Source organism: Oncorhynchus masou, chromosome 32 (assembly GCF_036934945.1).
Source record: "Oncorhynchus masou masou isolate Uvic2021 chromosome 32, UVic_Omas_1.1, whole genome shotgun sequence".
NCBI classification, from domain to species: Eukaryota; Metazoa; Chordata; class Actinopteri; order Salmoniformes; family Salmonidae; genus Oncorhynchus; species Oncorhynchus masou.
This window is the reverse complement of record NC_088243.1, coordinates 88700044-88724720: the sequence shown is the minus strand read 5'-3', so window position 1 is coordinate 88724720 and position 24677 is coordinate 88700044. Positions and strand designations below refer to the sequence as shown.

General features: G+C 43.0%; 1 protein-coding gene across 1 annotated transcript in view; it reads left to right on the top strand.

Moving 5' to 3' along the window:
• Positions 1-24677, top strand: part of LOC135526779 (neuroblast differentiation-associated protein AHNAK-like) — a 45849-nt gene that overhangs the window by 15379 nt on the left and 5793 nt on the right. The window contains 7 exon segments of the mRNA XM_064955436.1: positions 1192-1241; positions 7845-7906; positions 8365-8522; positions 8744-8973; positions 9439-9748; positions 9751-17484; positions 17824-24675. Of these exon segments, the coding sequence (XP_064811508.1) occupies positions 8366-8522; positions 8744-8973; positions 9439-9748; positions 9751-17484; positions 17824-24675 (15283 nt within the window). The 5' untranslated portion in view covers positions 1192-1241; positions 7845-7906; position 8365.

Below are 24677 nucleotides of genomic sequence, written 5' to 3'. Positions count from 1 at the left end.
GAGAAATGTCGGTGTTGTCCTCCCCACTACTACAACAAAATGTGGAAAAAGTCATGGGTGTGGGAATACGTTCTGGAGGCGCTATAACCTGAAGCGAGACGCTATCTGTTATGTTGGCCTAAGGCTAGTCGCTAGTTGTTTCTAAGATGTTAATAGACCTTAACTGAAAGTGAATCTTGGCTAAACGTATTAGCAGCCACATGCAGACATCAGAACTAGGTCTACGGGAGATAGCAGCTGGGTATGTGAGGTCTGTGTACAAGCCAAGGTGTTGACTCCCCAGGGGAACATTAGAAGTAAAGGGCCAATACCTCGTGACTGTTTTTGTATGGGACTGATTTGGCAACGTTTGATAGTTCAGCAATACGTGTTCAAACATACTAGTCTTTGCGTTGAGTTGGGAAACTGAAATGACCTGCCTGAAATGTATCTTGTTGTGTTGAGTGATCTATGGTGCATTTTTAAGATGGTATGGCTGCCTGCTATGGTATGGTCTGCCACATAATTCACATTACCCACTGGGCACAGACAACGTCTAGTTTTGATTTACATTTGGTTGAGTTGTCCACTAAACGTCAATTTAATGTGAAATCTTCTAAACATTTAAACCACGTCGTTGGATTTAGGTAAAAATTTGGGTGAAAAAAATACTAAATGTCCTTACGTTGATAACCTTTTGCAAATCCAATCAGTTGTCCACATTGATTCAACGTCATCACATAGATTTTTTGTGATGCAGCATAGTCTAAGCAGCAACTGCATACACATCATTTAAGGGAGTGGTTTACATAATTGGTACTCTTTGCCATCAAGACTTCATTCTCACCCAGGCAGGTTCATTATTAATGTTTCGGAGTGCCCCTCCAGCTGATTAAAGGACTTCTCTCTGAGGTGAAAGTCCATTGCATTGTTAGGAAGACACAATCACAACACACTGAGGACATGTGACGTAGTCATGTAGACTAGATATCCCTGGAGCAATAGCGTAGATGTACGAGCGTAGTTTATGGATTTGTTTCTATGTCTGTCCGAAAGCCATCAATGAAAAAGTGTCTTGAAGTTGGTTGCTCTCTTGTGTGAGTAACACATGCAAGAGAGGTGTGTGGACGTGAGAATGAACCAAACCAGTCGATCAATCAATGTGATTAACTTCTATTCCTCTTCTCTCTCCGTGTGTCCCTCTGTTAACAGACAAACAGGAAGCAAAGAGAGAGCCCTTGGCCTTGCTTGAGCATTCCAAAGTACGTAAGTGTCCTTCCTTCAAAGATATAGTCCTCCAAGATGTTGACGACAAGACACAGACTAAACACAACACAAAACATATCAGTTACTGTAAACTGAATATCTCCACAAATATAATAGAGTTAATCTTGTTGCTGTCATTTTGTTTTGTTCAACAGCATTCTATTGTCTTTGTTGATTTAGACCTTGGTGATTCTAAAGTCAGACTCTAGAACCTCTTTTGGAATGTTTGTCACAGAACCTTCTTTGAACCTGGAAGGTCATGTCTCCATTCAGCTGTGAAAGGCCTGCCTTGGAGAAATCTGACACCCTGTGTATGCCTCCTCTTTGCCCCCCATGCCATTGCTCGACCACCTGTTTAGTCCAGCCCCCCACCTTTAATATGAAATGGCAAGTCAAGCACTGCCAGATCACACTATTTAACTGTTGATAGTAGCAGCTGCGGCAAGATACATTTTTAGTGTCCAAAGTCTAAGGAATACCAAACCGCCAAACAGTATGTAGACAATATAGCCAATAAGGGAGAAAGGAAACAGGCGTATACAGAATTGTTCTGTGGTCAGAAAGAGGCGGGTTAGCTAACTGGTTAGGAGCTGCCATTGTCAGAAACCAGAAGCTTTCTGGTCGGGTGGTCTGTCCTCGTGTTCCCTGCAGGCTTTCTCTCATAGCACAGTTACACAGCAAACCACAATGATGATGTATGATGCTCATCCCCTTCCCATTCCCTCCCTCCCATTCCCTCCTATTCCTTCCCTCCCATTCCCTCCCTCCCATTCCCTCCCATTCCCTCCCTCCCTCCCATTCCCTCCCTCCCTCCAATTCCTTCCCTTCCCTCCCATTTCCCATTCCTTCCCTCCCATTCCTTCCTTCCCTCCCATTTCCCATTCCTTCCCTCCCATTCCTTCCCTCCCATACCTTCCCTCCCATTCCTTCCCTCTCATTCCTTCCCTCCCATTCTTTCTTTCCTTCCCTCCCATTCGTTCCCTCCCATTTCCCATTCCTTCCCTCCCATTCCTTCCCTCCCATACCTTCCCTCCCATTCCTTCCCTCCCATTCCTTCCCCACAATTTTCTTCTTTGACAGTTTTTGTGCCCAAATATTGACTTTCATGTCTCCCTTGAGCACATTTCGATGAGCTCAATGATTTGATTCGAGTGTGGTGTGTCCTTCGACAAGTAGATATTTTTTTTTTGCACTCAAGGCACAGAGAGATAGAAATGGAAGAAAGATAAGTTGTTTGACTGTTGTTGTTTCTACTTTCTATGACTGCTTGTCTGTCGTATGATTCCATGAACACAAGTCTTGTTCACTGTTTGTTTACCCCTCAATCAGCTGGTCATGTGACTTTACATTACAGCAATACAGTGTTGTTTACCCCTCAGCCAGCTGGTCATGTGACTTTACATTACAGCAATTATACAAACCATAGTTTCCCTCCTGATCTGTGTGTCTCTTTGATGTTAAGAGTTGGATTACGGTACTTAACAGTTGTTTCCTCTTCCTGCTCATATTTCATTCCTTTCCTATATTGTTCTCCCCTGTCTCCTTTCCTATGGAGTCCTTCCTTGTCTCCTTTCCTATATTGTTCTTCCCTGTCTCCTTTCCTATGGAGTCCTTCCTTGTCTCCTTTCCTATATTGTTCTTCCCTGTCTCCTTTCCTATAGAGTCCTTCCTTGTCTCCTTTCCTATAGTGTCCTTCCTTGTCTCCTTTCCTATATTGTCCTTTTCTGTCTCATTTCCAGTCTTTACAAGCATTTTGCTACACCCACAATAACATCTGCTAAACATGTGTATGTAACCAATACAATTTGATTTGATCTCGAGTGTGAGGAGATTGTCTAAGTGAAAGCAAGTTGGGAGAAACATAACATTGTGTAGTTAATGGACAGAAAGACTGGAAATATTAAATGAAATTCACTAATAAATAACTGGAACATTTAAACAGTACTCCTCTCTCTGTTTTCTACAGAGGTTGTAAAGCAGCTGTCTGTGGTTTTAAGGTCCCTGGCATGATGACAAGTTTACTTCTAGGCTGACATTCCACAGGAACTGGCCCTGGAACAGTTAGGCCCTCCTCCCATGTTCTCCCTCTCTCTCACCCCCCTGCTCTCACCCCTCCCAGCCATTTGTTCTCTCCACTCTCTCACCCCTACCTCCCCTCCCCCGCCCCCCCCACTCTCTCTCTCACTCTCTCTTTCTCTTCATGTTTCTCTCTCCCCCACCCACCCATTCATCCCTCCCTCCCTCACATTCTCTCTCTGCCCCTCCCAGTACACCTTGCCAGGAATATGTCAAAACTGTGAGAACAAGGACTGCCCAAATACTTCTCTAGATCATGAAGCTATGTTCCAAAAGAGGGAGGGAAGCGGGAACAGGAAAATACACAACAGTAACGAGGTTATATACAGGGGCTACCAGTACAGAGTCAATGTGCAGGGGGCACCAGTTAGTTGAGGTAACTGAGGTAATATGTACATGTAGGTAGAGGTAAAGGGACTATAGATAGATAATAAACAGAGGTCCTGGATGGCAGGAAGCGTGGCCCCAGTGATGTACTGGGCTGTTGCCATACAGGCGGTGATGCAACCAGTCAGGATGCTCTCGATGGTGCAGCTGGAGAACCTTTTTGATGATCTGAGGACACACACACACACTCTCTCTCTCTGTTTTTGATTTACTTAGAATACATTTTGGTCATGGTAATACGGATCCGTTTTAGATTGTATAACTAGCTAGCAGTGTCAGTTGACCTGAGTGGAATTTGATCTTCATGAGTTAATTAGATCAAGCCGTCTTTGATTAATAACACCCTATTCCCTATGTTGTGCACTACTTTTGATGGGCCATGATCAAAAGTATTGCACTATGTAGGGAATAAGGTGTCATTTGGGTCTGTGTGGTTGCCTTGTTAAAGTCACTCCCTTTAGCTGGACTGGCTGTGCTTGTTGTTGGGTTTTAATGTACCAGCAGTATATGAATAGAATCTCATAGCTATGATCTGATTCATATCTAGAATTACTTACATTACGGTATATGTCATTTCGAAAGCATGTGAGAGAGAGAGAGAGAGAGAGAGAGAGAGAGAGAGAGAGAGAGAGAGAGAGAGAGAGAGAGAGAGAGAGAGAGAGAGAGAGAGAGAGAGAGAGAGAGAGAGAGAGAGAGAGAGAGAGAGAGAGAGAGAGAGAGAGAGAGAGAGAGAGAGAGAGAGAGAGAGAGAGAGAGAGAGAGAGAGAGAGAGAGAGAGAGAGAGAGAGAGAGAGAGAGAGAGAGAGAGAGAGAGAGAGAGAGATCTTTGGTGTAAATATTGTTCATACTGTTTCTACTGTCTTGTCTGTTTCCATGTTTCTATAGAGTCACATGTTATTTGTCACATGCTTCGCAAACGTAGACGAACAGTGAAATGCTCACTTACGGCACTTCCCAGAGGAAAAAAAAAAAGAGAAAAACATTTTTGAACGGTAGTGTATTACAAGTCTAAAGTTTCGATACACCTACTCAATCAAGGGTGTTCCTTTATTTTTACATTGTAGAATAATAGTGAAGCTATGAAATAACACATTTTATTTAACCTGGCAAGTCAGTTTTATTTACAATGACGGCCTAGGAACAGTGCGTTTACTGCCTGTTCAGGGGAAGAACGACAGATTTTTACCTTGTCAGCTCGGCGGATTCGATCCAGCGACTTTTCAGTTACTGGCCCAATGCTCTAACCACTAGGCTACCTGGCCCAACGCTCTAACCACTAGGCTACCTGGCCCAACGCTCTAACCACTGGGCTACCTGGCCCAATGCTCTACCCACTAGGCTACCTGGCCCAACGCTCTAACCACTAGGCTACCTGGCCCAATGCTCTAACCACTGGGCTACCTGGCCCCATGCTCTACCCACTAGGCTACCTGGCCCAATGCTCTACCCACTAGGCTACCTGGCCCAATGCTCTACCCACTAGGCTACCTGACGCCACATATGGAATCATGTAGTAACCAAAAAAAGTGTTAAACAAATCAAAGTATATTTGATATTTGAGAATCTTCAAAATGGCCACCCTTTACCTTGATGACATCTTTGCACACTTTATATATATATATATTTATACATGGTACAGAACAATCAGTCAGCAAACTTTTGAAGAAATATGTTTTTCTGTACAGTATTCATCTGAATGTTCTTTCCATAAAGGTCAGGAATGAACATTGAACACTGGATCATTTATCTTCACAGTCAAATGGCACCCTGGATCTTGGTCAAAAATAGTGCACTATGTAGGGAACATTTGGGATGCACACTACACAGTCTTCTTGGTGAATTAGGGTCCCTTTGAAAACGGACGTAATTGTCCGTCAGAATCTAAAGCAATGGTGTAACATAGGCCTCCGCTGTCTGCGTAGGTGGAGGTTGATACAGCATAGACATGGCTTATGTAATTACAGTGGTGGGATGTTGGAGGAGTTGACATTAACGAAACAATGGGTTATCTGTCCCCAATGTGTGTGTTGGACAGGACAGGCACTCACCCTGGCAAGTAAACGATGTAAACAAACTACTTTCTTGCTGTGTTGTATTTCGTGGCGCACTTTTGATCGTTCCTCCCTGTCAAAGTGCTTTATATCTCAGAGCATTTCCTATTACTCCGTACGGAAATCCAAGAGACTCCATTTTGTATGGTATGTATTAATTTGTGGATGTCCATTATCCATTTCTTATGATATGTTACGAATTGTAATTTGTATGAAATGTTATGAATTGCATTTGTACAATATGTTACTAATTGCAATTTGTGCAATATGTTACGAATTTGCTAAAAGTACAACATTTGACAAATTTGCGAAATGTATGATATGTTACGAATTCCAATTTGTTGTGGTCAATGTTAGCTAGCTGGCCAACGTTAGCACTAGGGGTTAGGTCTAAAGGGTTAAGGTTAGGGTTAGCTAACATGCTAAGTAGTTGCAAAGTCACTAAAATGTAGTAAGTAGTTGAAAAGTTTCTAATAAGCAAAAATTGTCTGTGATGAGATTTGAAGACGAAACCTTTGGGTTGCTAGACGTTTGCCTACTCATCCACTCAAACCAACCATCCTCTTTTCACATTTGCCTTCAGTAACCATCTGTCTTATGTCACCATACCAAACGTAACATATCATGCTAATTTGAGTGTCCCGGATTTACGTTTTCTATGTTACGTGTAGGCTATGAGACCAGGTTGGATATGCAGCATAAATTTGTCTGTTGCATCACTGGGTTTTGCCATCACAGTTCATTTAGAAAAAAATGGGCCTTTCCTTAACCTGTGAAATCAAAGGGTGGAACCCACTAATCCCTATCTGTAAATTATACATCCAGTATTATTTATGTGCTTTCACAACCTTGAACACACCCTGAATATGCCCAGAGAATTGACGATAGTTACAAATGTGGAGGTCTATTTCACAACAAATAGTTGACAGAAAATAGTCTTGTCAGCAGTCACACCAGGGCGCTACATCAAACATGGGAAATTACAGTTTGTTCTTAACCTTGACCGAGCTATTTCTATATGGCCTGATGTGTACAAAACAAGTTCAATAAAATAAAAATAAAAAGTATGTATATTTATTTGTGTGTGCATATGTGCATGTCTAAAGAACGGCAGCTGCAGCTACATTGTTCTCAGTATGGACATTGGAGGTGTAGACTGCCGGATCAGGCAGCTTCCTCAGGGCAGGGTGTGGTCTCAGTCCAACTCCAACCAAATTTCCACACCGCACAGGAGAAAGGGAGGGGACATGAGAGTTGGCTGGGTTTATAGGACAAGGCAATACTACTCACCTATCAAGGGTTTTTTAGCACCATCTATTGGACATTGCATATTTTTTAACCTTTATTTAACTAGGCAACATATTTAACTAAGAAAAAATTCTTATTTTCAATGACAGCCTAGAAACAGTGGGTTAACTGCTTTGTTCAGGGGCAGAACAACAGATTTGTACCTTGTCAGCTCGGGGATTTGAACTTGCAACCTTTCAGTTACTAGTCCAATGCTCTAACCACTAGGCTACACCACCACCCCATGTATCTTGGACATTGCATATATCTTGGAAGTTGCATGTATCTTGGACATTGCATATATCTTGGGCATTGCATATATCTTGGAAGTTGCATGTATCTTGGACATTGCATATATCTTGGAAGTTGCATGTATCTTGGAAGTTGCATATATCTTGGACATTGCATATATCTTGGACGTTGCATGTATCTTGGAAGTTGCATGTATCTTGGACATTGCATGTATCTTGGACATTGCATGTATCTTGGAAGTTGCATGTATCTCGGACATAACAACAGCTTGTTGTAACTATGCAATGAGTGACAGGTAGAACATGGTTTTCGTAAAAACAAATACACATGCAAATACGTCAGGTGCCTTAAGTGTGGTACACATTTTTACAGGGTTTTCATTTTTACAGATGTGAATGGTTTGCTGATGATATGAGAAAGCATGTTCACGAGTCAACAGTACTTACAGGGTTTTCATTTTTACAGATGTGAATGGTTTGCTGATGATATGAGAAAGCATGTTCACGATTCAACAGTACTTATGTTACGTCATGTTTTGTTTTTCAGGCAGAAACCAAGGCAGAAACAAACGACACCAGAGCATAGACAGAGGACAAGAAAAAACAAAGGTATTTCACCTACTTAGAAATCACCTTAAGAAATACTATAGTCTTTGTTTGCATTTTATATTTCTTGTGGTTTCTTATCTCTCTGTCTCTCTCTCTCTCTGTCTCTCTCTCTGTCTCTGTCTCTCTCTCTCTCTCTCTCTGTCTCTCTCTCTCTGTCTCTCTCTCTCTGTCTCTCTCTCTCTCTCTCTGTCTCTCTGTCTGTCTCTCTCTCTCTGTCTTTGTCTCTCTCTCTCTCTCTCTCTCTCTCTCTCTCTCTCTCTCTCTCTCTGTCTCTCTCTCTCTCTCTCTCTCTGTCTCTCTCTCTCTCTCTCTCTCTCTCTGTCTCTCTCTCTCTCTCTCTCTCTCTCTCTATGTAAAGATCCACCCTTGAACTAACTTAATGTTGTTGGTCTTGAAAGTGTCTGAGATTCTTCTTGTATTGAAAAGCTCTATGTAAATTAAATCTATACATTTTAAAGGATGGCTGAGGAGGAGGAAACCAGGGAGGTGCTCTTCTCTGACTGGTCGGGTCCAGAAAAACAGGGAATGACCCTTGAGCAGTCAGGCGAAGGAGAGATCTATGTCAAAGAGGTGAAAATGGAGTCGCCTGCTGGACGCACTGGAAGAGTACATGAGGGTATGTAACGGCGTTAGAATTGCCCTTATGTACAGTATTCATTTTCTATAATACATTGACTTAAATGTTTTCTACTGTTATTGAGTCTGCCGATATCTTATAATTTGTGTAAGTTGATATACAGTAAGGTTTGATTGATCTACCTTTCTTTTTTCAAAGTAGATTTTTGACCGACGGATTTTGACATGGTATCAATGTCCTCTTGTTTCTTCCCCTTTAAGGTGATCAAATCGTGGGTGCCACCATCTATTTTGACAACATGAGTTCCAAGGAGACGACGGAGCTCCTCAAGACCCTAAACAAACACAAGGTTGGACTGAAACTACAGAACAAGGACAAGTCACCATGCCGATCCCCCATGGGCACTCTGTCACCCTGCCGATCCCCAATGGGCACTCTGACGTATGAAGGGAGAGGAAGGGTTGGAGGCTCCAGCCAAGACATTATCCTGGTATGTAGATATGTTTACTGTGCAAGCAATGTTAAGCATATTTACTTGTGTGATGGTGCGGCAAAGATTGGACTTTTACAGGATTTCTTATAAACTTTTCAATGGCTTTTCCGTGAACACTAGGGTTGGGGTCAATTCTATTTAACTTCCAGTCAATTCAGGAAGTACACTGGAATTTCAATTCTCTTCAATGGTTTTAAAATAAGGAACATTTAGATTTGTAATTAGAATTAGGTTAACTTCCTGAATTCACTGGAATTGAAATGGAATTGACCTCATCCTTGGTGAATTGACCTCATCCTTGGTGAACACAGACTTCTTGAATTAAGACTTGTCTCAAAATGATCAATAAGTCTCAAATAGACTCAATTCCATATAGAATGTTCATAACGTATAGCAACGTATTATTACCTAAATATAATAAATTCATGAATGACTGATTTCACCTTCTTTTGATGAGAACAGAGTGGGGACGATGAAGATTACAAGAGAATATATTCCAAGAAGATTAAGCCCCGGCTGAAGTCTGAGGATCTGGCGGAGGGCGTGGACGTCCGTACGGAGCGCCACAGCAGCACCAGCACCGACGGCAGCACGATCACCACCATCACCCGTCGCATCACTACCTACACTGTGGACATGCCAGAGGGCGTGGACGAGCAGCTTGATCAAACCAGCCCAGAGTTTAAAGGGCAACGGTACGAGCAGTCAGAAGGGGGCAGCTCGTCTCAAATCCGAGTTTTACATGGAAGCGGAAGCTCTTCAGGTGTAGGAGGTGGATTGGAGGGGGTGATTTTGAATTAGGAGGTGATGGTGTTTCCTTCACTGTGCCGGATGTAACTAGCTCTTCTGAGAAGCACTGGAGCACTGGAGGGGTGAAGACCACCACTGTTACAAGGCAGATAGAGGGGGGAGATGGTGGAGCAGCAGGGATCAGATTCAAAGGATCAAGCTTTGGGATGCCTGGGGCGAAGGGTCAGCGGGAGTTTGGCCTCTATAGAGGGGGTGAGCAGGGGGAGCAGGGGGGCTTTCAGGTTTCAGGTGACTCAGCTGACTACCAGGCAGGATCAGTCAATGTTACGGCATCTGGAAAAACAACAAATATTTCATCCAGCTCCATATCAATGGGTAAAGGGGAGGTGAGAGGAGTAGACGTTCATTTGCCTGGTAGAGGCAGTGCAGACTGGCAGGGGAGGGTCGGAGGTTCAGTACCTGGAATAACCATTAGTGATCAACAGGTGAGAGGGTCTGGGAGCGTAGATCTCTCCGGAGGCAACCAGGGTGGGGTTTCCTTACCCAACATGCCAGGCATTGATACAGGCTTGAATGGGGGCAAGATATCAACAGACATAAGAGTGCCAACACTTGACATCAATACGGGCATGAAGGAGTCTGGCTCAGCGAAAATGTCTGTAAAAGAAACAACAATGGAAAGCAAACTCAAAGGTGGCATCAAAATGCCATCATTTGGATTGAACACTGGAGGTGCAGACAGCGATGGCGATGTGAAACTACGGAAGGTCGAGGGTAGTGTAGATGTTTCGGTACCTGGGGTAGATGTAGATTTATCAGGCGCATCTATGAATATGAAAGGAGGAAAGACGATAGGTGGTGTTGCCATCAAAGCACCCAAAGTAGACATTAAAGGTTCAGGTGTTGATATAAAAGGTCCAGAAGGCGGATTCAAGATACCCAAAGAAAAGATACCATCATTTGGAGTAAGAGGAGCCGGACTTGAGGGTCCTGGTATCGATGTCAACCTACCAAAAACTGACATTGACATCAGAGCTCCCAAAGTAGACATTGAAGTGCCAGATGTTGACATTGAAGGTTCAGGAGGATTTAAGATGCCAAAGATGAAGATGCCTTCATTTGGAATCAAAGGATCTAAATTGGAGGGTCCAAATATTGACGTCAACCTACCAAAAGCTGACATTGACATCAAGGCTCCCAAAGTTGATGTTAAAGGTCCATCAATATCAGGACCAAATATCTCAATGCCTGATGTGGACTTCAATCTCAAAGGCCCAAAGGTGAAGGGAGATTTGGGTATGTCAGGAGACTTCAAAGCACCCAAAGTAGAGGTTGAAGGTCCAGATGTTGACATTGAAGGCTCAGGAGGATTTAAGTTGCCGAAGATGAAAATACCCTCATTTGGAATCAAAGGACCCAAAGTTGAGGGAGATGTTGATGTCAAACTACCTAAAGGTGACATTGACATCAAGGGACCTAATGTTAACATCAAAGGTCCAGAACTTGACTTTGAAGGCCCTGATGGGAAAATCAAGGGTCCAAAATTCACGATGCCATCATTGTCAGGCCCAAAGGTCTCAATGCCTGATATAGACATCAATCTGAAAGGCCCAAAGGTGAAGGGAGATGTAGATGTGTCAGTGCCAAAGCTAGAAGGAGACATCAAGGCTCCCAAAGTTGACATTAAAGGTCCATCAATATCAGGACCAAAGATCTCAATGCCCGATGTGGACTTCAATCTCAAAGGCCCAAAGGTGAAGGGAGATTTGGGTATGTCAGGAGACTTCAAAGCACCCAAAGTAGAGGTTGAAGGTCCAGATGTTGACATTGAAGGATCAGGAGGATTTAAGATGCCAAAGATGAAGATGCCCTCATTTGGAATCAAAGGATCTAAATTGGAGGGTCCAGATATTGACGTCAACCTACCAAAAGCTGACATTGACATCAAAGCTCCCAAAGTTGACATTAAAGGTCCATCAATATCAGGACCAAAGATCTCAATGCCTGATGTGGACTTCAATCTCAAAGGCCCAAAGGTGAAGGGAGATTTGGGTATGTCAGGAGACTTCAAAGCACCCAAAGTAGACGTTGAAGGTCCAGATGTTGACATTGAAGGATCAGGAGGATTTAAGATGCCAAAGATGAAGATGCCCTCATTTGGAATCAAAGGATCTAAATTGGAGGGTCCAGATATTGACGTCAACCTACCAAAAGCTGACATTGACATCAAGGCTCCCAAAGTTGATGTTAAAGGCCCATCAATATCAGGACCAAAGATCTTAATGCCTGATGTGGACTTCAATCTCAAAGGCCCAAAGGTGAAGGGAGATTTGGGTATGTCAGGAGACCTCAAAGCACCCAAGGTAGACATTGAAGGTCCAGATGTTGACATGGAAGGTTCAGGAGGATTTAAGTTGCCGAAGATGAAAATACCCTCATTTGGAATCAAAGGACCCAAAGTTGAGGGAGATGTTGATGTCAAACTACCTAAAGGTGACATTGACATCAAGGGACCTAATGTTAACATCAAAGGTCCAGAACTTGACTTCGAAGGCCCTGATGGGAAAATCAAGGGTCCAAAATTCAAGATGCCATCAATGTCAGGCCCAAAGGTCTCAATGCCTGATATAGACATCAATCTGAAAGGCCCAAAGGTGAAGGGAGATGTAGATGTGTCAGTGCCAAAGCTAGAAGGAGACATCAAGGCTCCCAAAGTTGACATTAAAGGTCCATCAATATCAGGACCAAAGATCTCAATGCCCGATGTGGACTTCAATCTCAAAGGCCCAAAGGTGAAGGGAGATTTGGGTATGTCAGGAGACCTCAAAGCACCCAAAGTAGAGGTTGAAGGTCCAGATGTTGACATTGAAGGATCAGGAGGATTTAAGATGCCAAAGATGAAGATGCCCTCATTTGGATTCAAAGGATCTAAATTGGAGGGTCCAGATATTGATGTCAACCTACCAAAAGCTGACATTGACATCAAAGCTCCCAAAGTTGACATTAAAGGTCCATCAATATCAGGACCAAAGATCTCAATGCCTGATGTGGACTTCAATCTGAAAGGCCCAAAGGTGAAGGGGGATTTGGGTATGTCAGGAGACCTCAAAGCACCCAAAGTAGACATTGAAGGTCCAGATGTTGACATTGAAGGTTCAGGAGGATTTAAGATGCCAAAGGTGAAGATGCCCTCATTTGGATTCAAAGGGCCCAAAGTTGAGGGAGATGTTGATGTCAAACTACCTAAAGGTGACATTGACATCAAGGGACCTAATGTTAACATCAAAGGTCCAGAACTTGACTTTGAAGGCCCTGATGGGAAAATCAAGGGTCCAAAATTCAAGATGCCATCAATATCAGGCCCAAACATCTCAATGCCTGATATGGACATCAATCTGAAAGGTCCAAAGGTGAAGGGAGATGTGGATGTGTCAGTGCCAAAGCTAGAAGGAGACATCAAGGCTCCCAAAGTTGACATTAAAGGTCCATCAATATCAGGACCAAAGATCTCAATGCCTGATGTGGACTTCAATCTGAAAGGCCCGAAGGTGAAGGGGGATTTGGGTATGTCAGGAGACCTCAAAGCACCCAAAGTAGACATTGAAGGTCCAGATGTTGACATTGAAGGATCAGGAGGATTTAAGATGCCAAAGATGAAGATGCCCTCATTTGGAATCAAAGGATCTAAATTGGAGGGTCCAGATATTGACGTCAACCTACCAAAAGCTGACATTGACATCAAGGCTCCCAAAATTGATATGAAAGGTCCAGAACTTGACATTGAAGGTCCAGATGGTAAAATCAAAGGGTCGAAATTCAAGATGCCATCAATATCAGGACCAAACATCTCAATGCCTGATGTGGACTTCAATCTGAAAGGCCCAAAGGTGAAGGGGGATTTGGGTATGTCAGGAGACCTCAAAGCACCCAAAGTAGAGGTTGAAGGTCCAGATGTTGACATTGAAGGATCAGGAGGATTTAAGATGCCAAAGATGAAGATGCCCTCATTTGGAATCAAAGGGCCCAAAGTTGAGGGTGATGTTGATGTCAAGCTACCTAAAGGTGACATTGACATCAAGGGACCTAATGTTAACATCAAAGGTCCAGAACTTGACTTCGAAGGTCCTGATGGGAAAATCAAGGGTCCAAAATTCTCGATGCCATCAATGTCAGGCCCAAAGGTCTCAATGCCTGATATAGACATCAATCTGAAAGGTCCAAAGGTGAAGGGAGATGTAGATGTGTCAGTGCCAAAGCTAGAAGGAGACATCAAGGCTCCCAAAGTTGACATTAAAGGTCCATCAATATCAGGACCAAAGATCTCAATGCCCGATGTGGACTTCAATCTGAAAGGTCCCAAGCTGAAGGGAGATGTGGATGTGTCAGTGCCAAAGATAAAAGGAGACATCAAATCACCGAAAGTAGACATTGAAGGTCCAGATGTTGACTTTGAAGGATCAGGAGGATTTAAGATGCCGAAGATGAAGATGCCCTCATTTGGAATCAAAGGATCTAAATTGGAGGGTCCAGATATTGACGTCAACCTACCAAAAGCTGACATTGACATCAATGCTCCCAAAGTTGACATTAAAGGTCCATCAATATCAGGACCAAAGATCTCAATGCCTGATGTGGACTTCAATCTGAAAGGCCCAAAGGTGAAGGGGGATTTGGGTATGTCAGGAGACCTCAAAGCACCCAAAGTAGACATTGAAGGTCCAGATGTTGACATTGAAGGTTCAGGAGGATTTAAGATGCCAAAGGTGAAGATGCCCTCATTTGGATTCAAAGGGCCCAAAGTTGAGGGAGATGTTGATGTCAAACTACCTAAAGGTGACATTGACATCAAGGGACCTAATGTTAACATCAAAGGTCCAGAACTTGACTTTGAAGGCCCTGATGGGAAAATCAAGGGTCCAAAATTCAAGATGCCATCAATATCAGGCCCAAACATCTCAATGCCTGATATGGACATCAATCTGAAAGGTCCAAAGGTGAAGGGAGATGTGGATGTGTCAGTGCCAAAGCTAGAAGGAGACATCAAGGCTCCCAAAGTTGACATTAAAGGTCCATCAATATCAGGACCAAAGATCTCAATGCCTGATGTGGACTTCAATCTGAAAGGCCCGAAGGTGAAGGGGGATGTGGGTATGTCAGGAGACCTCAAAGCACCCAAAGTAGACATTGAATGTCCAGATGTTGACATTGAAGGATCAGGAGGATTTAAGATGCCAAAGATGAAGATGCCCTCATTTGGAATCAAAGGATCTAAATTGGAGGGTCCAGATATTGATGTCAACCTACCAAAAGCTGACATTGACATCAAGGCTCCCAAAATTGATATTAAAGGTCCAGAACTTGACATTGAAGGTCCAGATGGTAAAATCAAAGGGTCGAAATTCAAGATGCCATCAATATCAGGACCAAACATCTCAATGCCTGATGTGGACTTCAATCTGAAAGGCCCAAAGGTGAAGGGGGATTTGGGTATGTCAGGAGACCTCAAAGCACCCAAAGTAGAGGTTGAAGGTCCAGATGTTGACATTGAAGGATCAGGAGGATTTAAGATGCCAAAGGTGAAGATGCCCTCATTTGGAATCAAAGGGCCCAAAGTTGAGGGTGATGTTGATGTCAAGCTACCTAAAGGTGACATTGACATCAAGGGACCTAATGTTAACATCAAAGGTCCAGAACTTGACTTCGAAGGTCCTGATGGGAAAATCAAGGGTCCAAAATTCTCGATGCCATCAATGTCAGGCCCAAAGGTCTCAATGCCTGATATAGACATCAATCTGAAAGGTCCAAAGGTGAAGGGAGATGTAGATGTGTCAGTGCCAAAGCTAGAAGGAGACATCAAGGCTCCCAAAGTTGACATTAAAGGTCCATCAATATCAGGACCAAAGATCTCAATGCCCGATGTGGACTTCAATCTGAAAGGTCCCAAGCTGAAGGGAGATGTGGATGTGTCAGTGCCAAAGATAAAAGGAGACATCAAATCACCGAAAGTAGACATTGAAGGTCCAGATGTTGACTTTGAAGGCTCAGGAGGATTTAAGATGCCAAAGATGAAGATGCCGTCATTTGGAATCAAAGGATCTAAATTGGAGGGTCCAGATATTGACGTCAACCTACCAAAAGCTGACATTGACATCAATGCTCCCAAGGTTGACATTAAAGGTCCATCAATATCAGTACCAAAGATCTCAATGCCTGATGTTGACTTCAACCTGAAAGGTCCAAAGATGAAAGGAGATTTTGATTTGTCAGGAGACCTCAAGGCACCTAAAGTAGACATTGAAGGACCAGATGTTGACATTGAAGGTTCAGGAGGATTTAAGATGCCAAAGATGAAGATGCCGTCATTTGGAATCAAAGGATCTAAATTGGAGGGTCCAGATATTGATGTCAACCTACCAAAAGCTGACATTGACATCAAGGCTCCCAAAGTTGACATTAAAGGTCCATCAATATCTGGACCAAATATCTCAATGCCCGATGTAGACTTCAATCTAAAAGGGCCGAAGGTGAAGGGAGATGTGGATGTGTCATTGCCAAAGATGAAAGGCGACCTCAAATCACCCAAAGCAGACATTGAAGGACCAGTTGTTGACATTGAAGGTTCAGGAGGAATTAAAATGCCAAAGATGAAAATGCCGTCTATGTCAATGCCTGATGTTGATTTCAGTCTCAAAGGGCCAAAGTTCAAAGGGGGAGTTGAGGGAGAAATGAGTACACCCAAAGCTGAATTTGATGGATTGGATATCTCAGTAGAGAGTCCAGACATTGCACCAAAGAAGTCTAAGTTCAAAATGCCAAAGTTTGGATTCAAAGGGCCCAAAGTCAAGTCTCCTGAGGTTGATGTAAAGCTAGCAAAAGCCGATATCAATATCAAAGCACCGAAAGGTAGTGTTCCAGACCTTGACCTTGATATTGGCGCTACCAGCCCTAAAGTCAAAGGATCCAAATTCAAAATGCCTAAATTTGGATTCAAAAGCCCGAAGGTAGAGATGCCAGATGTAGATATTAATCTTCCTAAAGCTGACATTGACTTCAAGGGACCCAATGTCGATATTAAAGGTCCTCATATTGACATTGAAAGTCCTGATGGCAAAATCAAGGGACCAAAAAACAAGATGCCATCAATATCAGGACCAAAGGTCTCCATGCCTGATGTGGACTTCAACTTAAAAGGTCCAAAAATGAAAGGAGATATCAATATACCAGTCCCCAAGATCGAAGGAGACATCAAAGGTCCAAGCGTAGACATTGAAGGTCCAGATGGTAAAATCAAAGGGCCAAAATTCAAAATGCCATCAATATCTGGACCAAACATCTCAATGCCTGACATGGACTTCAACCTGAAAGGTCCAAAGGTGAAGGGAGATCTGGATATGTCAGGAAACCTCAAAGCACCCAAAGTAGAAATTGAGGGTCCAGATGTTGACATTGAAGGTTCGGGATTTAAGATGCCGAAGATGAAGATGCCCTCATTTGGAATCAAAGTACCCAAAGTTGAGGGAGATTTTGATGTCAATCTACCTAAAGGCGACATTGACATTGAAGGTCCAGAAATTGACATTGAAGGTCCAGATGGTAAAATCAAAGGGCCGAAATTAAAGATGCCATCAATATCTGGACCAAAGATCTCTATGCCTGATGTGGACTTCAACCTGAAAGGTCCAAAGGTGAAAGGAGATGTGAATGTTTCAGTCCCCAAGATCGAAGGAGACATCAAAGGTCCAAACCTAGACATTGAAGGTCCAGATGGTAAAATCAAAGGGCAGAAATTCAAGATGCCATCAATATCAGGACCAAACATCTCAATGCCTGACATGGACTTCAACCTGAAAGGTCCAAAGATGAAGGGAGATCTGGATATGTCAGGAAACCTCAAAGCACCCAAAGTAGACATTGAAGCTCCAGATGTTGACATTGAAGGTTCAGGAGGATTTAAGATGCCAAAGATGAAGATGCCTTCGTTTGGATTCAAAGGTCCCAAACTTGAGGGTCCAGACATTGATGTCAACCTACCTAAAGCTGACATTGACATCAAAGCTCCCAAAATTGATATTAAAGGTACAGAACTTGACATTGAAGGTCCAGATGGTAAAATCAAAGGGCCGAAATTCAAGATGCCATCAATATCAGGACCAAACATCTCAATGCCTGACATGGACTTCAACCTGAAAGGTCCAAAGATGAAGGGAGATCTGGATATGTCAGGAAACCTCAAAGCACCCAAAGTAGACATTGAAGGTCCAGATGTTGACATTGAAGGTTCTGGAGGATTTCAGATGCCAAAGATGAAGATGCCCTCATTTGGATTCAAAGGACCCAAAGTTGAGGGAGATTTTGATGTCAATCTACCTAAAGGCGACATTGACATTGAAGGTCCAGAAATTGACATTGCAGGTCCAGATGGTAAAATCAAAGGGCCGAAATTCAAGATGCCATCAATATCTGGACCAAAGATCGCTATGCCTGATGTGGACTTCAACCTGAAAGGTCCAAAGGTGAAAGGAGATGTGAATGTTTCAGTCCCCAAGATCGAAGGAGATATCAAAGGTCCAAACCTAGACATTGAAGGTCCAGATGGTAAAATCAAAGGGCCGAAATTCAAGATGCCATCAATATCTGGACCAAACATCTCAATGCCTGACATGGACTTCAACCTGAAAGGTCCAAAGGTGAAGGGAGATCTGGATATGTCAGGAAACCTCAAAGCACCCAAAGTAGACATTGAAGGGCCAGATGTTGATATTGAAGGTTCAGGAGGATTCAAGATGCCAAAGATGAAGATGCCTTCGTTTGGATTGAAAGGTCCCAAACTTGAGGGTCCAGATATTGATGTCAACCTAGCTAAAGCTGACATTGACATCAAGGCTCCCAAAATTGATATTAAAGCTCCTGAACTTGACATTGAAGGTCCAGATGGTAAAATCAAAGGTCCAAAATTCAAGATGCCATCAATATCAGGACCAAACATCTCAATGCCTGACATGGACTTCAACCTGAAAGGTCCAAAGGTGAAGGGAGATCTGGATATGTCAGGAAACCTCAAAGCACCCAAAGTAGACATTGAAGGTCCAGATGTTGACATTGAAGGTTCAGGAGGATTTAAGATGCCAAAGATGAAGATGCCTTCGTTTGGATTCAAAGGACCCAAAGTTGAGGGAGATTTTGATGTCAATCTACCTAAAGGCGACATTGACATTGAAGGTCCAGAAATTGACATTGAAGGTCCAGATGGTAAAATCAAAGGGCCGAAATTCAAGATGCCATCAATATCAGGACCAAAGATCTCTATGCCTGATGTGGACTTCAACCTGAAAGGTCCAAAGGTGAAAGGAGATGTGAATGTTTCAGTCCCCAAGATCGAAGGAGACATCAAAGGCCCAAACCTAGACATTGAAGGTCCAGATGGTAAAATCAAAGGGCCGAAATTCAAGATGCCATCAATATCTGGACCAAACATCTCAATGCCTGACATGGACTTCAACCTGAAAGGTCCAAAGGTGAAGGGAGATCTGGATATGTCAGGAAACCTCAAAGCACCCAAAGTAGACTTTGAAGGTCCAGATGTTGATATTGAAGGTTCAGGAGGATTCAAGATGCCAAAGATGAAGATGCCTTCGTTTGGATTCAAAGGTCCCAAACTTGAGGGTCCAGATATTGATGTCAACCTACCTAAAGCTGACATTGACATCAAGGCTCCCAAAATTGATATTAAAGGTCCAGAACTTGACATTGAAGGTCCAGATGGTAAAATCAAAGGGCCAAAATTCAAGATGCCATCAATATCAGGACCAAACATCTCAATGCCTGATGTGGACTTCAACCTGAAAGGTCCAAAGATGAAGGGAGATCTGGATATGTCAGGAAACCTCAAAGCACCCAAAGTAGACATTGAAGGTCCAGATGTTGACATTGAAGGTTCAGGAGGATTTAAGATGCCAAAGATGAAGATGCCTTCGTTTGGATTCAAAGGACCCAAAGTTGAGGGAGATTTCGATGTCAATCTACCTAAAGGCGACATTGACATTGAAGGTCCAGAATTTGACATTGCAGGTCCAGATGGTAAAATCAAAGGGACGAAATTCAAGATGCCATCAATATCTGGTCCAAAGATCTCTATGCCTGATGTGGACTTCAACCTGAAAGGTCCAAAGGTGAAAGGAGATGTGAATGTTTCAGTCCCCAAGATCGAAGGAGACATCAAAGGTCCAAACCTAGACATTGAAGGTCCAGATGGTAAAATCAAAGGGCCGAAATTCAAGATGCCATCAATATCAGGACCAAACATCTCAATGCCTGACATGGACTTCAACCTGAAAGGTCCAAAGTTGAAGGGAGATCTGGATATGTCAGGAAACCTCAAAGCACCCAAAGTAGACATTGAAGGGCCAGATGTTGATATTGAAGGTTCAGGAGGATTCAAGATGCCAAAGATGAAGATGCCTTCGTTTGGATTCAAAGGTCCCAAACTTGAGGGTCCAGATATTGATGTCAACCTACCTAAAGCTGACATTGACATTAAGGCTCCCAAAATTGATATTAAAGGTCCAGAACTTGACATTGAAGGTCCAGATGGTAAAATCAAAGGGTCGAAATTCAAGATGCCATCAATATCAGGACCAAACATCTCAATGCCTGACATGGACTTCAACTTGAAAGGTCCAAAGATGAAGGGAGATCTGGATATGTCAGGAAACCTCAAAGCACCCAAAGTCGACATTGAAGGTCCAGATGTTGACATTGAAGGTTCAGGAGGATTTAAGATGCCAAAGATGAAGATGCCTTCATTTGGATTCAAAGGTCCCAAACTTGAGGGTCCAGATATTGATGTCAACCTACCTAAAGCTGACATTGACATCAAGGCTCCCAAAATTGATATTAAAGGTCCAGAACTTGACATTGAAGGTCCAGATGGTAAAATCAAAGGGTCGAAATTCAAGATGCCATCAATATCAGGACCAAACATCTCAATGCCTGACATGGACTTCAACCTGAAAGGTCCAAAGATGAAGGGAGATCTGGATATGTCAGGAAACCTCAAAGCACCCAAAGTAGACATTGAAGGTCCAGATGTTGACATTGAAGGTTCAGGAGGATTTAAGATGCCAAAGATGAAGATGCCTTCGTTTGGATTCAAAGGACCCAAAGTTGAGGGAGATTTTGATGTCAATCTACCTAAAGGCGACATTGACATTGAAGGTCCAGAAATTGACATTGCAGGTCCAGATGGTAAAATCAAAGGGCCGAAATTCAAGATGCCATCAATATCTGGACCAAAGATCTCTATGCCTGATGTGGACTTCAACCTGAAAGGTCCAAAGGTGAAAGGAGATGTGAATGTTTCAGTCCCCAAGATCGAAGGAGACATCAAAGGTCCAAACCTAGATATTGAAGGTCCAGATGGTAAAATCAAAGGGCCGAAATTCAAGATGCCATCTATATCTGGACCAAACATCTCAATGCCTGACATGGATTTCAACCTGAAAGGTCCAAAGGTGAAGGGAGATTTGGATATGTCAGGAAACCTCAAAGCACCCAAAGTAGACATTGAAGGTCCAGATGTTGACATTGAAGGTTCAGGAGGATTTAAGATGCCAAAGATGAAGATGCCTTCGTTTGGATTCAAAGGACCCAAAGTTGAGGGAGATTTTGATGTCAATCTACCTAAAGGCGACATTGACATTGAAGGTCCAGAAATTGACATTGCAGGTCCAGATGGTAAAATCAAAGGGCCGAAATTCAAGATGCCATCAATATCTGGACCAAAGATCTCTATGCCTGATGTGGACTTCAACCTGAAAGGTTCAAAGGTGAAAGGAGATGTGAATGTTTCAGTCCCCAAGATCGAAGGAGACATCAAAGGTCCAAACCTAGACATTGAAGGTCCAGATGGTAAAATCAAAGGGGCGAAATTCAAGATGCCATCTATATCTGGACCAAACATCTCAATGCCTGACATGGATTTCAACCTGAAAGGTCCAAAGGTGAAGGGAGATCTGGATATGTCAGGAAACCTCAAAGCACCCAAAGTAGACATTGAAGGTCCAGATGTTGACATTGAAGGTTCAGGAGGATTTAAGATGCCAAAGATGAAGATGCCTTCGTTTGGATTCAAAGGTCCCAAACTTGAGGGTCCAGATATTGATGTCAACCTACCTAAAGCTGACATTGACATCAAGGCTCCCAAAATTGACATGAAAGGTCCAGAACTTGACATTGAAGGTCCAGATGGTAAAATCAAAGGGTCGAAATTCAAGATGCCATCAATATCAGGACCAAACATCTCAATGCCTGACATGGACTTCAACCTGAAAGGTCCAAAGATGAAGGGAGATCTGGATATGTCAGGAAACCTCAAAGCACCCAAAGTAGACATTGAAGGTCCAGATGTTGACATTGAAGGTTCAGGAGGATTTAAGATGCCAAAGATGAAGATGCCTTCGTTTGGATTCAAAGGACCCAAAGTTGAGGGAGATTTTGATGTCAATCTACCTAAAGGCGACATTGGCATTGAAGGTCCAGAAATTGACATTGAAGGTCCAGATGGTAAAATCAAAGGGTCGAAATTCAAGATGCCATCAATATCTGGACCAAAGATCTCTATGCCTGATGTGGACTTCAACCTGAAAGGTCCAAAGGTGAAAGGAGATGTGAATGTTTCAGTCCCCAAGATCGAAGGAGACATCAAAGGTCCAAACCTAGATATTGAAGGTCCAGATGGTAAAATCAAAGGGTCGAAATTCAAGATGCCATCTATATCAGGACCAAACATCTCAATGCCTGACATGGATTTCAACCTGAAAGGTCCAAAGGTGAAGGGAGATCTGGATATGTCAGGAAACCTCAAAGCACCCAAAGTAGACATTGAAGGTCCAGATGTTGACATTGAAGGTTCAGGAGGATTTAAGATGCCAAAGATGAAGATGCCTTCGTTTGGATTCAAAGGACCCAAAGTTGAGGGAGATTTTGATGTCAATCTACCTAAAGGCGACATTGACATTGAAGGTCCAGAAATTGACATTGCAGGTCCAGATGGTAAAATCAAAGGGCCGAAATTCAAGATGCCATCAATATCTGGACCAAAGATCTCTATGCCTGATGTGGACTTCAACCTGAAAGGTCCAAAGGTGAAAGGAGATGTGAATGTTTCAGTCCCCAAGATCGAAGGAGACATCAAAGGTCCAAACCTAGACATTGAAGGTCCAGATGGTAAAATCAAAGGGGCGAAATTCAAGATGCCATCAATATCTGGACCAAACATCTCAATGCCTGACATGGATTTCAACCTGAAAGGTCCAAAGGTGAAGGGAGATCTGGATATGTCAGGAAACCTCAAAGCACCCAAAGTAGACATTGAAGGTCCAGATGTTGACATTGAAGGTTCAGGAGGATTTAAGATGCCAAAGATGAAGATGCCTTCGTTTGGATTCAAAGGTCCCAAACTTGAGGGTCCAGATATTGATGTCAACCTACCTAAAGCTGACATTGACATCAAGGCTCCCAAAATTGACATGAAAGGTCCAGAACTTGACATTGAAGGTCCAGATGGTAAAATCAAAGGGTCGAAATTCAAGATGCCATCAATATCAGGACCAAACATCTCAATGCCTGACTTGGACTTCAACCTGAAAGGTCCAAAGATGAAGGGAGATCTGGATATGTCAGGAAACCTCAAAGCACCCAAAGTAGACATTGAAGGTCCAGATGTTGACATTGAAGGTTCAGGAGGATTTAAGATGCCAAAGATGAAGATGCCTTCGTTTGGATTCAAAGGACCCAAAGTTGAGGGAGATTTTGATGTCAATCTACCTAAAGGCGACATTGACATTGAAGGTCCAGAAATTGACATTGAAGGTCCAGATGGTAAAATCAAAGGGCCGAAATTCAAGATGCCATCAATATCTGGACCAAAGATCTCTATGCCTGATGTGGACTTCAACCTGAAAGGTCCAAAGGTGAAAGGAGATGTGAATGTTTCAGTCCCCAAGATCGAAGGAGACATCAAAGGTCCAAACCTAGACATTGAAGGTCCAGATGGTAAAATCAAAGGGCCGAAATTCAAGATGCCATCAATATCAGGACCAAACATCTCAATGCCTGACATGGACTTCAACCTGAAAGGTCCAAAGATGAAGGGAGATCTGGATATGTCAGGAAACCTCAAAGCACCCAAAGTAGACATTGAAGGTCCAGATGTTGACATTGAAGGTTCAGGAGGATTTAAGATGCCAAAGATGAAGATGCCTTCGTTTGGATTCAAGGGACCCAAAGTTGAGGGAGATTTTGATGTCAAAATACCTAAAGGCGACATTGACATTGAAGGTCCAGAACTTGACATTGAAGGTCCAGATGGTAAAATCAAAGGTCCAAAATTCAAGATGCCATCAATATCAGGACCAAACATCTCAATGCCTGACATGGACGTCAACCTGAAAGGTCCAAAGATGAAGGGAGATCTGGATATGTCAGGAAACCTCAAAGCACCCAAAGTAGACATTGAAGGTCCAGATGTTGACATTGAAGGTTCAGGAGGATTTAAGATGCCAAAGATGAAGATGCCTTCGTTTGGATTCAAAGGACCCAAAGTTGAGGGAGATTTTGATGTCAATCTACCTAAAGGCGACATTGACATTGAAGGTCCAGAAATTGACATTGCAGGTCCAGATGGTAAAATCAAAGGGCCGAAATTCAAGATGCCATCAATATCTGGACCAAAGATCTCTATGCCTGATGTGGACTTCAACCTGAAAGGTCCAAAGGTGAAAGGAGATGTGAATGTTTCAGTCCCCAAGATCGAAGGAGACATCAAAGGTCCAAACCTAGATATTGAAGGTCCAGATGGTAAAATCAAAGGGCCGAAATTCAAGATGCCATCTATATCTGGACCAAACATCTCAATGCCTGACATGGATTTCAACCTGAAAGGTCCAAAGGTG